Source organism: Pituophis catenifer, unplaced genomic scaffold (genome assembly GCF_029215685.1).
Source record: "Pituophis catenifer annectens isolate HBS135680 unplaced genomic scaffold, rPitCat1.0.hap2 SCAF_4, whole genome shotgun sequence".
Taxonomy (NCBI): domain Eukaryota; kingdom Metazoa; phylum Chordata; class Lepidosauria; order Squamata; family Colubridae; genus Pituophis; species Pituophis catenifer.
Window position 1 is genome coordinate 11,678,100 of NW_027256884.1, and position 16,330 is coordinate 11,694,429.

General features: G+C 42.9%; 1 protein-coding gene across 2 annotated transcripts in view; it reads right to left on the reverse strand.

Moving 5' to 3' along the window:
* Positions 1–16,330, reverse strand: part of KLHL1 (kelch like family member 1) — a 163,085-nt gene that overhangs the window by 105,906 nt on the left and 40,849 nt on the right. For both annotated transcript variants that reach the window (XM_070942781.1, XM_070942779.1), the window contains one exon: positions 7,864–8,000. In XM_070942781.1, the coding sequence (XP_070798882.1) occupies positions 7,864–8,000 (137 nt within the window). The remainder of the gene's footprint in view (positions 1–7,863; positions 8,001–16,330) is intronic.

A 16,330-nucleotide genomic window follows, 5' to 3' on the forward strand; every position in this document is an offset into this window, starting at 1 on the left:
TTTCTATCTAAATTTCCAAACAAGATACTTTCCTTTTTGGAGTGTGTGTGTGTGTGTGTGTGTGTGTGTGTGTGTGTGTGTGTGAGAGAGAGAGAGAGAGAGAGAGAGAGAGAGAGAGAGAGGGATAGGGAGAGAGAAATAAGGAGAGAGAGAGAGAAGGATAGGGAGAGAGAGAGAAGGATAGAGAGAGAGAGAAAAATAAGGAGAGAGAGAGAGAGAAGGAGAGAGAGAAGGATAGGGAGGGAGGGAGAGAAATAAGGAGAGAGAGAGAAGGAGAGAGAGAGAGAAGGAGAGAGAGAAGGATAGGGAGGGAGGGAGAGAAATGAGAGAGAGAGAGAAGGAGAGAGAGAAGGATAGGGAGGGAGGGAGAGAAATAAGGAGAGAGAGAGCGAAGGAGAGAAAGAGATAAGGAGAGAGAGAAGGATAGGGAGGGAGAGAGAGAAATAAGGAGAGAGAGAGAAGGAGAGAGAGAGAGAGAGAAGGAGAGAGAGAAGGATAGGGAGGGAGGGAGAGAAATAAGGAGAGAGAGAGAGAAGGAGAGAGAGAGAGAAGGAGAGAGAGATAAGGAGAGAGAGAAGGATAGGGCGGGAGAGAGAGAGAGAAGGAGAGAGAGAGAGAAGGAGAGAGAGAGAGAGAAGGAGAGAGAGAAGGATAGGGAGGGAGGGAGAGAAATAAGGAGAGAGAGAGAGAAGGAGAGAGAGAGAGAAGGAGAGAGAGAGAGAAGGATAGGGAGAGAGATTAGCCATTGTTCATAACTATCTCTGTTTGGTCGGTTTATTGTTCGTGTGAAACAAACATCAAATGGGAATGAAAGGAGTTCTCTCATGTTTCTATACCAACCCTTTAACAAAATGAAACAAAACACAACTGTACAATGTTCATTTCCCCCCCCACCTTTGTCAATCTATGATGACAAAAATCAAGTGGAGATTTCTCTCTCCTCAAACAATGTGAAAACCAACCAAAAGCCAACAGTTAACAACCTTGATGAGTTAGTGTGTGGGTGGATGTTTGTAATATGCAAAAAAATAATAAGAAAATAGGCAGGGAATGTCAATTCCTGCATATACACTTGAAGGACTTCAGATGTCTCAATCCACATATGTAATCTTGTTTGAATGTTCAGATAATATACAATCAAACTCAGAAAGTTTTGCTTCCTATTACATATAGAATTCCCTTTTCTAAACCAACAGAGAAAAAAAAAACCGTCTAGGTCTAATGATATGGAAGGTTATAAAATTAATACTCTGGCCAAAACTTGCATAAATTGCAGCAATGTGTTACTTGTACATTTGCATAATGCATACCATTTGAATTAAACAAGTCCTAATGAAACAGTAATTTCATTTTTGCTGTAATGAAACCATGTATTGAGTTCATATAACCACATTACGTCTAGCATTCCCATTCATGTTTTCATGTTTCTTAATACTCAATTAAGAGATTTAATAAAAAGGAAATACAGAGAGAAGAGAGATGGAGAGAGAGAAGGAGGGAGAGAGAGAGACAGAGAGAGAAGGAGAGGGAGAGGGAGAGGGAGAGGGAGAGGGAGAAGGAGAAGGAGAAGGAGAAGGAGAAGGAGAAGGAGAAGGAGAAGGAGAAGGAGAAGGAGAAGGAGAAGGAGAAGGAGAACGAGAGAGATATTTTAGACTGAATCAATCCTCTACAGCAGGGGTGTCAAACTGGATTTCTTTGAGGACCAGATCAGCATTGTAGTTCTCCTCTGCGGGTGGGGGTGGATGGGTGTTGTGGGTCCGTTGCCTAAGCCTGGGCTATCGACAGATGCATACTCTGAGAGTGAGGGAGAGGAGTTGGCAAGGCCTCCCTCTCCAGGACCCTCCTCTCTGGCAATGCCTCCGGAGGACACCGAAGGCCAAAAGATAGGCTCAGAGCCAAGCACGTCCCCGCAGCCACAGGTGGACAGCGACGAAGAAGATAAGTGCTGGCTGGACCCGCGGCAGAGGCGCAGGGAGAAGCGTGCGCAGCAGAGAGGAAGGCGTGCCAGAGATTAGCTGAGTCACTGGACCACACCCCACAGGATATAAACGTGGGTGTGGTGGCCGGTTCAGTTTGTGACGAGCAAAAGCTAGAAATAATCCATGATCTCTGCGTTACTGGACTTTGCCTGCTTTATCGGACTGCATTTGGATTAATCCTTGTATTGTTGAAACTCTGCCTGTTTTATCGGAATGCTTGCAGTCTAATCTTTGTTTTGTGTGAGTAAAGTCTGAATTGGCAGCTAGCCACTGGGTTGCTGCCAGCTTTTTCTTCAAAGAGTTTTGTCCTGTGGCTTATTAACTCCGGGCCATCTGTGGGGGTGCATGTGTGGTACAGGGACAGAACAATGGGACCGTCACCTCCTGTAGCACCCTGCCAGCCAAAACAGGGTGCGGAGGCCCCCATTTTGGCTGGCAAAGTGCTGCAGGAGGCCGTCTAGGCCAAAAATGGGCTGCACAGGGACCAAACGCAGCCCCCTCATGCCCTATTTTGGCTGCCAGAGGCACTGTGGGCTGGTCCTTTGCTATTTCCAGGCCGGCCCCGCAGGCCACATTTAAGCACCCCTGAGTTCATCCCTGCTCTACAGAAAGAATCCTGCTTCTATAAAGTTTATGGATCTAATTAACCATGCAAGTCCATTGCTGGTTGGTAGAAATTTTTGATCGATCGATTGATCAATTTCTTACTTTCTAGTCTGGGGCTGAATGATTGGCAATGTTACTTTCTCCTCTTTCATTTCCCCGCCCCCCCAGATACAACATGTTGTAGTTTAAGATATTCCTACCTACCAGCTAAAGGCATTCTTCTGAGAATACTGCATTGCCAAAGAAACATTATTGCTTCTTGAGACATATTTACAATTTTACAGTTTCATGTTTTATTCTTCCTCTTATACTACCTATCCTGTAAAACTAATTTGCTTCGCCTGATAGAGTTTTAAATCAAAACCTCCGAGTTTCAGTATTGGGTTTGCTATTCTACAAATAAGACTGGAAGTTTATAAAGCTAGGTTTAATCTACATTTTTCATTTAACAAACTGCCTTCGCTGGATCGTTCGGCAATATCCATGATTAAATATCTAGATATAAAATGTAACTCTAGCTATCTAGGTACAAATTCACACATACACATTCGAACAGGTTGAATGTGTATGTGTGAAATATCTGCTTTGTGAAAAGTTTTAGTTTCCCCATTAGTTGCCTTACCTATTGCATAATATCTGTATTGTATCAAGATATTATTGTAATAGGAAACCTATGCATTGTGTATAAGGCAGATACTTATCCATAGAATAAATACGGTCTATGATTATACAGTAGATGCATATCCATATACTTCTGTAGGTACGCGGTGGCTCAGTGGCTAAGACGCTGAGCTTGTCGATCGAAAGGTCGGCAGTTCAGCGGTTTGAATCCCTAGTGCCACGTAACGGGGTGAGCTCCCGTTACTTGTCCCAGCTTCTGCCAACCTATCAGTTTGAAAGCACATAAAAAAGGCAAGTAAAAAAATAGGGACCACCTTTGGTGGGAAGGTAACAGCGTTCTGTGTGCCTTTGGCATTTAATCATGCTGGCCACATGATTATGGAGACATCTTCGGACAGTGCTAGCTCTTCGGCTTTGAAACGGAGCTGAGCACCGCCCCCAAGAGTCAGGAATGACTAGCACATATGTGTGAGGGGAACCTTTACCTTTACCTTTATGATTATACAGTAGATGCATATCTATTGTATCCTAAGGATACTTCTGTATCCTTAGGATAAGGAAAAATATTGGCAATCCACTGTGTAACTCCAGGAATGTTTAGTGAAACACAGATGAGAAAGAAACTGGCTAAACCTTTCTGAACTATACTTGAGGTCAATTTCCAAATCATCACATATTTGCTCTCATATTTGAAAGGGAAATCTTCCACATGGAGAGAAAGTACAGGTAGTCTTCAACTTATTATCACTATTGAGCCCAAAATGTCAATTGTTAAGTGAGACATTGGTTAAGTGAGTTTTGCCCCATTTTATGACTTTCCTTGCCACAGTTGCTAAGTGAATCACTGCAGTTGATAAGTGAGTAGCCCAGTTGTTAAGTGAATCTATCTTCCCCATTGACTTTGCTTGTCAGAAGGTCATAAAAGGAGATCCCATGACATTGGGACCCAGCAATGGTCATAAGTATGAAGCAGTGGCCATGCATCTGAATTTGGATCACACAATCAGGGGGCTGCTACAAAGGTCATAAGTGTGAAAAAGGGTCATCAGTTGTCACTAAATGAACTGTTGTAAATCGAGAAATAATCTTTTAGAAGAGATCATTCAAAGGAAAATGGTCGTAGCTGTGAAAAACGATCATAAGTCCCCTTTTCCAATGCTGTTGTAACTTTGAATGGTCATTAAATGAACTATTGTAAGTTGAGGACTACCTGTAATTGTTAGGGATGTCATGGGTGTGGTGAAGATTAGATATTGGAGATAAGATGCAACATATTGAAGTTCACCTGTGGTTTCCTTTGGAGAGACCAAATATACTCAGCATATACCTTTGTGGAAAATCATAAAACTGTTTCTAACTTATTTTGGCCATGTCATGCTCGGAAATTCACTTATGTTTGGAAGAGTTAGGATAAAAGAAAACCAGGCCATCACAGAACATGGTGGATGGATACCATCAAAGTTTACCTCAGTCAGAGAACAGAACAACGCAAAGAAGCTGTGATGACCCAGGGCATGGCACGAAGGCAACACAGCCAGAGAACTGGTATGAGTCCCTTTATTGGCATCAACTTTGCCCCAACGTCCCTTTTACTCTTTTAATTTTAATTTTGGCCAAAGATTGAATTGTTTTAATATGTTTTTTAAAATTTTGTCTTGTATGTTGTTTTATCATTGCTGTTCACCACCCTGAGTCTTTCGGGAGAAGGGTGGTATACAAATATAATAAAAACTAAAACTAAAAACTAAAACTACTCTCCAGCCTGAAGAAAAGCTCTCCCACAAACCTTTAGAGTAGGACAAGAAGCAATGGGTGGAAACTAATCAAGGAGAGAAGCAACTTAGAACTAAGGAGAAATTTCCTGACAATTAGAACAATTAATCAGTGGAACAACTTGCGTCCAGAAATTGTGAATGCTCCAACACTGGAAGTTTTTAAGAAGATGTTGGATAACATTTGTCTGAAGTGGTGTAGGGTTTCCTTCCTAAGCAGGGGGTTGGACTAGAAGACCTCCAAGGTCCCTTCCAACTCTGTTATTCTATGCTAAACCTGCAGATATTCCAGTCAAAATTGCTGTAAAGAGAATGACTGCACTCAACCACTCCAGCAGGGCAAGATAATGAGTCCCAGATGGGAAGAAAAATTCCAGCAAGACATGATAGGTACATAGTAGCATGGCAATAATTCCAATAATCAGGAGGAATGCCGGGAATGCAGGCCACAACTCTCAATGCCAGATTAATTCAGCGTTTGTTCCCAATAAATGCCTCTCCCAACTGCCTCTCCTTTAAACTCCATCCCCAGGTGTGCCTTGTGAAGGGAATCAGGGCCCTTTCCTTCCTCATAAACTATGCAACTCATGTTGTTCTCTTCTGCATTCTTCCCTGTGTGCCCTAGGATGAGGAGGGGGTGGGTCTTGGTCTTCATCTGAACCCCCTCTCCCCTGCTCTGCTCAGTCTGAATTTGCCCTTCTCCAGTTTCCTCCACAGTCAACAGAGCCACTCTCCTGCTCTCTGTCAGCTGTTCATCTTCCATCTCAGATTCAGACTCTGATGGGGGCATGACAGAAGCAGTGCAAGATCACAAGATGCGGAGAGACCTGACCCATAGAATCACCAAGAGATTGAATGGATAACATCATCATATCTCTGTATATCAGCAATGGCTCAAAAAAAACCATACTGCCAATTTTTGACCAGAAAACTGATGATTGATGATTTGCCTCCTTGCAGAAGCCACTAGACACGACAGAGAAGAAGTCAGAAAATAAGGAGGAAAAAAAAAGGAACTCTAAATATTCGTAATGTCTTTGTTTCGTTTCCTTTAATGGAGTTTTGTCTTCCCGCAGGCAATCTGAACATTAACAACTGCTTGCCACGTTTCCCGAAGTTCAAATTAAAACATAAATATTGCATGTTCACCTGGCTGAATAGCTTTGGTTAAAGCTAAAACAAAACAATCGGAAGTAAACACTAAGTTAAATGGAGCTTACATGTGCAAGTAATTTATGCATTGGATTGCGGTCGCAAGCTGAAATATTAATTTAAAACGTTCTTATTTAATGTTCCTTTAGTTTTGAAGCATCTGTAGTATTTTAATCAATACGTTAGTTCTTTGAAGGAAAGAAGAGAAAAGCTGAAAGGCAAATATAGAATATTTGTTTTGGTCATGGACTCTCTTGGAGAGATGGCTGTAGGAATGATTAGTATAAACTTTTGGCCTTAAAAATTTATCAATAGGACACTGATTAACTTTTTCTTTTTCAAAGATCAATACTAGTGTGTACAGAGGTATTAGTCTGAGTTTCCAAGATATTGTGTGCAATGTTTTCTTAAATTATCCAATGTTCTAGAAATGAGGAATAGTATTTTAAATTTATGATCACAGTCGAGAATTGGATCCTAGGAATATATATATATTCTTCTGGCTTCAGCATCACAAGAATAACACAAGAAACGAATTTTAGTACTTTTAAGCCCAACAGCATTTTAAAACCACAGAAGAGGCAGGAAATGGTCTTTATTGATCAACAGGATGAAATAATACAGAATAGGGTAAAAAAAAGAAAAAAGAAGTCAAGATGATGACTAGAATATTGCAGTCAAAGATCTGCCTGTATTTTTATGTGTCATCATCTTGTCTTTTTAATTGCACCCTGAGGACACTCTGCATTAATGCATTCCCATTTACAGTCTGTTCCTTAACCACCGAGCTATATTAGTCATAACTATGAACTTCAATTGTTTTTCATTTTAAATAATCGTTCTTGCTAAAAGCACAAATTTAAGATAAATGAAATACAGAACTGTCTATTTTTATAGATGGGGGGTGGAGGAAATAATGAATAGAGTGGAGTGGAGTGAAGTGGAGTGGAGTGGAGTGGAACGGAACGGAACGGAACGGAACAGAACAGAACAGAATAGAATTCTTTATTGGCCTAGTGCAGGGGTGGGTTCTAAATTTTTTTACTACCGGTTCTGTGGGTGTGGCTTATTTTGTGGGCATGGCTTGATAGTCATGTGACAATTATTTAGGATTTAGCAGAGGTACCGGTCTACCAGGTTGTACCGATCTAACCATTTATTTTTGCAGGCACTGATCTACTCATATATTTTTGCAGGCACTGGTCTACTCATGTATTTTTGCAGGCACTGATCTACTCATGTATTTTTGCAGGCACCAGTCTATTCATTAGTTTTCTTTTAACACAAGGGATTTGTCTCCAGTGCATAAACTCACAGCATACATACAAACAGCAAATAATAGGTTATAGATCATAAATCACAGTTATAATCATTAATCAGAAGTTACAAACTGGTACATATTCTCTTGTTTTCCTAATAGCAATGGAATGGAATGCTACTTTTTCCTTATTAACATTGATAAAGGTAGCTCCAGTTTGGAGTATGAAAAACTATGGATACCAGATAAACAACTTTGGGAAAAAATCTATACAAATAATCCAACTTTAGAAGAGCAATGATGAGCTTTTGTCTAAATTTCATGAGTTTAAGCATTATATCTTTGCCAGTTCCTACCATTGTTAAAACAGATTATATAAACTGCTGATCTATTCATATTCTATGGTTGTTAAAAAATGATGAACACAAGAATCAGAGTTTATTCCTGAAAGGAGAATTCAACGCACGAGGGTTACCTGTATATGCAAACTGAACGAGATCCCAAAGTGCACCAGGATCAATCCCTTCCATTTTGATTTCTTCTTGCTTGGCTTCACAAACATCATTCGTAAACATGGCAGCAAAGTAATCCGAAACAGAGCTGAGTACAAGCCTGGGGTGGTATGAGGAGAGAGAAGGGTATGAGGAGAAAGAGAAGGAACATATCTATTTGTTAACGTACTACGTTTCAGTGTAGTCTATTTCTGAGAATACTCAACCCACAACAAGTGTTGTAAATTTTCAAAAGTCATTAAAACCTAGAAAATGGCAACCTTATAAACATTTGTTTAGAAACAGGTTCTACTGAATCGCATTCTCGAAAAAGTACAGAGCAGAGTCTTAATCTGCTGGCATTTAATAAAATTCAGGAAACAAACTCACACAAACATTGTGCATTGAAGCATCAAGAAAGTGGCCAAATATTCATTTTGATGGAAGGTTCCTTTTGGAAAAATAAATAAATAAACGAGGTCACATACAATAGTGGCCAAAATTGTGGAAACCTTTTGGGAACAGTGGATTTTCCCAAACTAGCTAATAACACCACTTTTTTGGGGAGTAGTACCATAAAATTATATATCAATGGAAAGATAATTTAATCAAGAATGTAATGCAATAACTTTTATGAATGATTTGCTATTAGAATAGCAGTTACAGTATAAAGAAGAAAAGCGACACACGAGATATACAAAAATTATCACCATGTCAGTTAATACTTAGTTGGGTAACCTTTAGCATGAATTATGGACTTACAACATATTTCCATGGAGTGAACCAAGCCTTTTAGTTCTGCTGCTGTTGTAATGTGAAACCAAGATTGAATGATTGCTTCTATTAACTGGGTTTTATTGCTGGGTCGCTTCTAACAAACAAGTTTCTTTTGTCGGCTCCATAGATTTTCAATTGGGTTAAGGTCTGGGCTATTCCCAGGCCATTCCAGCAGTGGAATAGGATTATCTCGAAACTCCAAAAAAAGTGGTGTTATTAGCCATCAAACCTCAAAAATACATTTTTCCCAAAAGATTTCCACAATTTTGACCACTCCTGTATTTATATACAGTACCTTGTTGGAAAATAATTTTCTTCTCTGCTGCTTCTTCTGCCCTTCGGTACCGTGGTATCATCTGGTTTGACTTCTGCCTATACTTAAATCCATATACAAGCCTCTCTCATCCATGTCTAAGTGCCTAAATTAAATTCCTTGGTGGTATGTCTCTATTGGATAGATCTGTCCAGATATGGTGGTCTTCAAGGAGTTGATTATATAGATCATGGGTGTCAAACTCAAGGCTTGGTGCCCAGATCTGGCCCACAGGGTGCTTAGATCTGGTCCACAGGGCTGCCCTGGAAACACCAAAAGACCGGGCCGTGGTGCCTTTGCCAGTGAAAACGGAGGCCATTGCAGCTGAAAACGGAGCTTGCGAGGCTCTGTGCGGCCCTCCTGGGATCCATTTTCACTGGAAGAGGGTTGCAGGAGGCCGCCACAGCCAGAAACAGAGCTCGGGAGCCTGTTTTTGCTGGCAGGGTGCTCGGGCCACCAAAGATGCCCCCAATATGAGTGATGTCACCTGGCCAGGCCCACTCTGGCCACGCCCCCCGGCCCCCCAAGGTCAAACACAACCCTGATGCAGCCCTCAATGAAATTGAGTATGACAAGCCTGATATAGATAATGGACTGTTGGCACTTTCCACACAGATACTCAAGTAGAACCATGTGGTTTTATAGGAGTTTTATATATGTCCACTGAGTTATTTTCATGAACATCTGTTTACATGGTATAGAAACAGTTTCCTGGATATAGGCAGGATATCAAATTGTTTATAAGAATTGTATCCTGCTTTCCTGCCACAAGGTAGCTTACAAAATCAGCCATATAATAAAATAACATAATAAAATCATGCTATCTACATTAATGAAGCCACACTAACAGCAGATGAATAAAGCAGAAGAGCTATGAGGAAGATCCACCAAGAGCAAAATGAAACTCTTTGAAGAGATAGATTATAATGATAAAAAATGTCTGGTTAAAAAAGAAAATTTTGCCTATATGCATAAAATTAAAAGTCAGGAAATCAAGAAAGTTCCTTAAAGTCAATTTCTAATATACTTCTACTCCATTTTTTTCCTCAGTTCTGCCTTGGGGAAAAAAAAAGAAAAATAAAGACGCAGCTGTCATTGGCAAAAATGAAAGGTAGCCTAAGTGCCTTTCTCTACAAAATAGACTCAGCCATTAAGGCTAGTGGAAAAAAAACCCCTAAAATCCCCTTTCATTACGATCCATAATGGAATCGGTCCCAATGGAAAAAGTCTCCAGATTTTTCTTTTGCGTTCTGATCATGCCTCTTATCCAATATACCTGAAAGCAGGTAAATGCCTGAACATTTCAAAATATGTATTTTATAACTTTATCTCTTTTTTAACAAGTGAAGCTACAATCATCAGGCAGCGTTACTTCTTAATGTGTGCATTGTTCTCTCTCTTTTTCTTATTATTTAATCAAATAGTGCCTCGTAATCAGTGGTAGTATTCAGCTGGTTATATCCGGTTCGGGCAAAATGGTAGCGGCGGCGGCGGCTGTCATCACATCCTGTTTTTGACGCTCTGTGCATGCACAGAGGTGGTGTGTGCCAGCGAAGTAAGCACGTGTGCGCTCACATTTGCCACATTTGTGAAGGTAAGTGAATACCAGTCCTGCTCATAATTAATCTCATTCTGGAAATCTTCCTGAATTCATCATGTGCTATTGAATTCAGAACTTCCAAGGGCCGGAGGGAATAGTCAGTTTTGGTTAAGAACCCTAGGTCCATGATGGCGAACCTATGGCACGCGTGCCACAGGTGGCATGTGGAGCCATATTAGTGGGCACGCCAGCTAGCTCTGGGGCACATGCGCGCACCGGCCAGCTGATTTTCGGGCCTTCTGGGCCCACCAGCAGTAGGGAAACAGGCTGTTTCCTGTCTCTGGAGGGCCTGGGGGGGTGGGGAAGGCCCGTTTTTCTTTCTTACCTGGTTCCAGATCCTCTCTATTTATCTGGGAAGGGCGAAAACAGCCTTTCCCACTCCCTTGGAGGCCCTATGGAGGCTGAAAGGGCCCATTTCCTGACTCCCAGTGGGACAGGAAGTGACGTTTTTTTGCTGCCCCAGCCTCCAGAGACTCCTAGAGAGGCTCCTAGAGATTCCTAGAGAGGCTCCTAGAGACTCCTAGAGAGGTTCTGGAGGTTGGGGATAGCAAAAGCGGCTGGGTTGCGCGCGCATGCGCGTGGGCACGTGTGCGCACGTCCCTACCCCATCCCTCGTCTCCTGGCACGCGATGGCAAAAAGGTTAGCCATCACTGCCCTAGGTCAATAGTCCCAAAGGTGCTTTTTCAGGAGGCAACTGGACTTTCTTGTTTTTTTCTTTTGAAGACGTTTCGCTTCTCATCCAAGAAGCTTCTTCAGCTCTGACAGGACGGTGGGGAGTGGAAGAATTTATATTCCTTGCAGACAGCTGGTCGTTTGCATCCTTTTAGAGGGTCGTTGAAGCATTTGAAGTCTTCTATAAAGAGTATGAATCCTTCCATTCCCCACCATCCAGTCAAAGCTGAAGAAGCTTCTTGGATGAGAAGCGAAATGTTTTCAAAAGGAAAAAAAAGAAAGTCCAGTTGCTTCTTGAAAAAACACTTCTTTGGGATAACCATGACCTGGATGACTGACAATCTCTACAGACTACGTCAATTGTATTTTAAATATCATTTTCCCCATTTAATTACTGCTACTTCACAAGACTAAATTCTACAAGAAATAAACTCACGAACCCTGCTTCTCTCATGGATTGCTGCATAATATGTGGAGTCCAAGGTTTTTGACTCCACAATTTAATGGGATATAAATATAACCGGTTTTAACTTTTCCAGATCACGTTTAATCAAACCTTCTGCTTCCACAGATGTTCCTTGATTAGTTCCCAAACTGAAGTGATTTGTGCCCAAATTGGAACAATATGAAAACCATAATTCCTTCCTACACTCAAAAGTATTTAATGCATCGATTGGCACGATAACAGATCTAGATACAGGTAGTTCTTAATTTACAATAATTCATTTAGTGACTGTGCAGAGTTATAATAGCACTGAAAAAAGTGACTTATGACCTTTTTTCACACTTATGACCGATGCAGCATCACGTGATCAAAATTCGGATGCTTGGCACTTGGTCCATACTTATGACATTTGCAGTGTCCGGGGGCGGGGGGGGGTGTCATAGAATCAGCTTTTGTGACCTTCCTGAAAAGCAAAGTCAACGAGGAACCCAAATTCACTTAACAACAGTGTTATTAACTTAAGAACTGCAATGACTCGCTTAACAACCGTGAAAAGAAAGTGGGACAAAAATGGGGCCAAACGCACTTAACAAATGTTTCATTCAGCAAGATAAATTATGGGCTCAATTGTGGTTGTAAGTCGAGGACTACCGGTACTGGCCCTGTTTTCTTACATTCTGCAACATATCAGCCAGCCGATCCTTAAGAGTAAATGTACATGTTGTGCGGGGAACAATACATTCATCTTCCTGCTCTTCGATGTAAGCTTGTGATCTAATTGTTTCTAAATTCAGGCGGTATTTAAGAAATGTTGATGCTGTAAACCAGTGTTGGCGAACCTTTTTGGCACCAAGTGCTGAAATGGAAGCTCGCATGCCGGAAACCAGAAGAGCAGCCACCCGGTGCGCATGTGTGCACCAGGAAGACCATCTTCCGGTTTCCCGCATGCACATGTGCACCGGCCAGCTGGCCTTCTTGTGTGCATGCTTGCCAGAAACTGTAAGACCAGGTGGGTGGTGCACATGTGCATGCCGTAAACTGGAAGATTGTTTTCCCGGCACGCACATGCACCCCGGGCGGCTACTCTTCCAGTTTCCGGTGCTCCTGCATGTGTGAAGGCCAGCTGGCCAACACCCCAGAACCTGGAAGTGCAACAGGTGACGGCTCAAGTGCCAGAAGTGCAACAGATTCACCATCATGGCTATAAACGATTCTTACCTTCTAAACTTGCTGTAGTAGATCAGGAATAGAGAACAGGTGGCAAGAATGGATGTCTCTCCCCCTCCATTAAAAAACCTGGTTGTTGTTGTTGTTGTTGTTGTTGTTGTTGTTGTTATTATTATTATTATTATTATTATTATTATTATTATTATTTATTTATTTTTATATGCCGCCCTTCTCTGGAGACTCAGGATGGCTTACAATGCGTTAAGCAATAGCCTTCATACTTTGTATATTTTATACTAAGTCAGCTTATTGCCCACCCCCCACAAACCGGGTCCTCAATTTACCCACCTTAGAAAGGATGGAAGGCTGAGTCGACCTTGAGCCTGGTGAGAATTGAACTCGCAGTAATTGCAGGCAGCTGGATGTTAAATGCTTAATAGGAGGCATTAGCCTCCTACGCCACTCAGGCTCATATTACAAGTGGAGCCAGAGAAAAGGTAAAATTCACCAGCCATTGGAGAGCCCCTGTTGAGACTTTCATATATCATTAAATGTTTGTTTTTTTTTAATTTGTACTACCTAAGCCCATAAGGGTGAACCTATGGCACGTGTGCCACAGGTGGCACCCAGAACCATATCTGTGGGCACACGAGGGTTGCCCTAGCTCAGCTCCAGCACACATACGTGCCTTGGCCAGCTGATTTTTGGGCATTCCGGGCCCACCGGAAGTTGGGAAATGGACTGTATATGGCCTTTGGAGGGCCTCCAGAGGGGTGGGGAAGGTCATTTTTCCCCTCCCCCTAGAAAGCCTCTGGAGCCTGGGGAGAGCAAAAAACAGGCCTTCCTGTCCCACCATAAGACAGAAAACGGGCCATTTCCAACCTCCGGAGGGTCTCTGGGGGGGTGGGGTAGGGAAGGCTGTTTTCGGCCTCCCCAGACTCCTAGAAAGCCTCTGGAGCCTAGGGAGGGCAAAAAAAATGGCCCTATTGGGCCCGCTGGACCATCATGTGCCAAAAGTGTGGGGAGCGTGCACATGCATGGGGGGGGGCGCAGGGACATTGAATTATGGGTGTGGGCACACACGCGTGATACCCCCCAAGCTCCCCATGCTTTTGGCATGCGACGGCAAAAAGGTTAGCCATCACTGATCTAAGCATTTCCCTTATGCATGATATGGAAATGTATTATATACTACAGGGGTCCCCAAACCCTGGGCCATGGCCAGCTATTGGGCCATGGCCTATTCAGAACCAGGCTTTGTAGGCGGTGGGCCGGCATGAATGCGCAGCTCCACTCGCATGAACAGCACCCCAAAGGCTTCTCTTCTTTTTTGTGTGAGCTGCACATATGTTTACATGCCAGCCCACCGCTTGCACAGGCCAGTTCCCCTCTGCCCTTTCCAGCTGGGCCACCAAGCCACCCGCTCCCAATGCTCCAAAAGCGGAGCACTGAGTGGAAAAGCTAATTGTCAACTCTGAAGCAAACCTGGCTGAAGTTATCTTTTGCTGCCTTGTAGTTGCCACAAACTCTGAGAGGGGAAAGGGAGGGGGGAGTAGATAGACCGGCTATCAGTCAAAACAAAAAGTTTTCTTGTGGGAACCAAGGTCATCCCAGCAGGTGGCAGTTGAATGAGGAGAGTAGTGACCAAGCAGCCTGTCAGCTATTTTCATTGGACAATGTGACCAGTGACATCTGGGGAGGGAATTATTTGCTCTTTTAATTAGGGGAATAACAGCAGGAACTTTTAGAGTAGGTTTTCACTAGCTGTGCCGATATGATGTATCCAATAAACCTGTCCTTTGAGGAATCTACCTGCCTCGGAGTTCTGCTTTCGATGGGCGCGTAATCAGTGGTGGAATTCAAATTCTTTTACTACTGGTTCTGTGGGCATGGCTTGGTGGGCGTGGCAGGGGAAGGATACTGCAAAATCCCAATTCCCTCCCCACTCCTGGGGGAAGGATATTGCAAAATCTCCATCCCCACCCCATTCTGGGGCCAGCCAGAGGTGGTATTTGCCGGTTCTCTGAACTACTCAAAATTTCTGCTACCGGTTCTCCAGAACCTGCTGAATAGCACCCCTGGTTGCATTAGCCAGAATGCTGACACTGAGTTTAACAAGCGCACCATGTTCAGTTTCACTGACTCATCAAGGCTTCCTGCGCAGGATACCAGATCTGCTTTTGGAACATTGGGAAGTCTCAGTGAGACTGAAGGAGCATGAGACTGTGCCCCCAAAGGCTTCTCTTCTCTGTGCTAAAAGCTTTTGCAAATGGACGAAAGACTTCAAGGGAGCGATCTCATGCCACTTCAGGCCTTCATTCATTTTGCAAAAGCTTTTGGTGCATAGAAGCCTGAAGGAGCGTAAAACTGTACCCCAAAGTCTTTTCTCTCGTGTGAGTGGAGCTGCATGCACTCTCGCACTCACATGGCTTAGTTCCCTCTACACCCCCTCCCCAGGGGTGGGCTTCAAAAATTTTAGCAAGGGGTTCTCTGCCTGGTTGCTAGGTGGGCATGGCCATGGTAGGTGTGGCATAATCGGCCTCCTGCGCTACAGTGGTGGTGGGGGACATTTTTGCCCTCCCCAGGCTCAGAAGGCTTTCCTTGAGCCTTCAGGAGGGTGAAAATGGCCTCCCCAGGCTCTGGAGGCTGTCTGGAGGCCAGAAATGGGCCCACTTCCAGAACTTCTGGTAAGCCCATTTTTCACCCTCCCCGAGTGTCCGTGCGTGCCCTGCACTTACTTGCATCCAAAATGGGCCATGTGGAGACTCCTGGGAGGGGAGGGACGGGGTATGGTGGACAGGGCCAGCCAGGAATGGGAGTCTGCACAAAATCTTAGCTAAGTTTCTCCTGAACACCTGCGAACCCCCAGCAGCCCAACCCTGTCCTTCCTCCCCAGCAGGGCCACCAAACCCAAAGATTGGGGACCGCTGATATAACTATATATGTGTCAGCTATTCCAAAAGGAAAACATGGTTTCAAATAGCCTGGAAATCTGAAACAGACTATCCATACATTTGCATCTTTAACTGTGGCGATGAACTGTGATTCAGCTTTATTTCAGAGGCAAGCTTACGACCCTTATCATTTATTGGTCCCAAACATTCTGATTGCTACTGAACTGCAATAGCTGTTCAATCAAATTCAGTCAAGGTACAGATGAAAATCCATCTTCCCATTAAATACCAACTTTGCGCTAAAAGAACAGAATGTGCATTTTTCATATAGAACTTATTTGGCCAAATAAATACTTGATTACAAAGTGTGTATGATGCAATTTAAACTCTAGGGTGTGTGTTTTGTTTTGTTTTGTTTTTTAAAAAATCTGATATATAGAGATGGGATGAAAGAGGTACAGGAAAAAAAAATAAGCCTCCTTTGCTTGTGTGCAAAGGTGACAATCAGTGTGGCTTTAAATCTGTTCAGTTTTTTTTTTTTAAAAAAAAAAGGTAGAAAATGTTACATAAATTCTATTACAT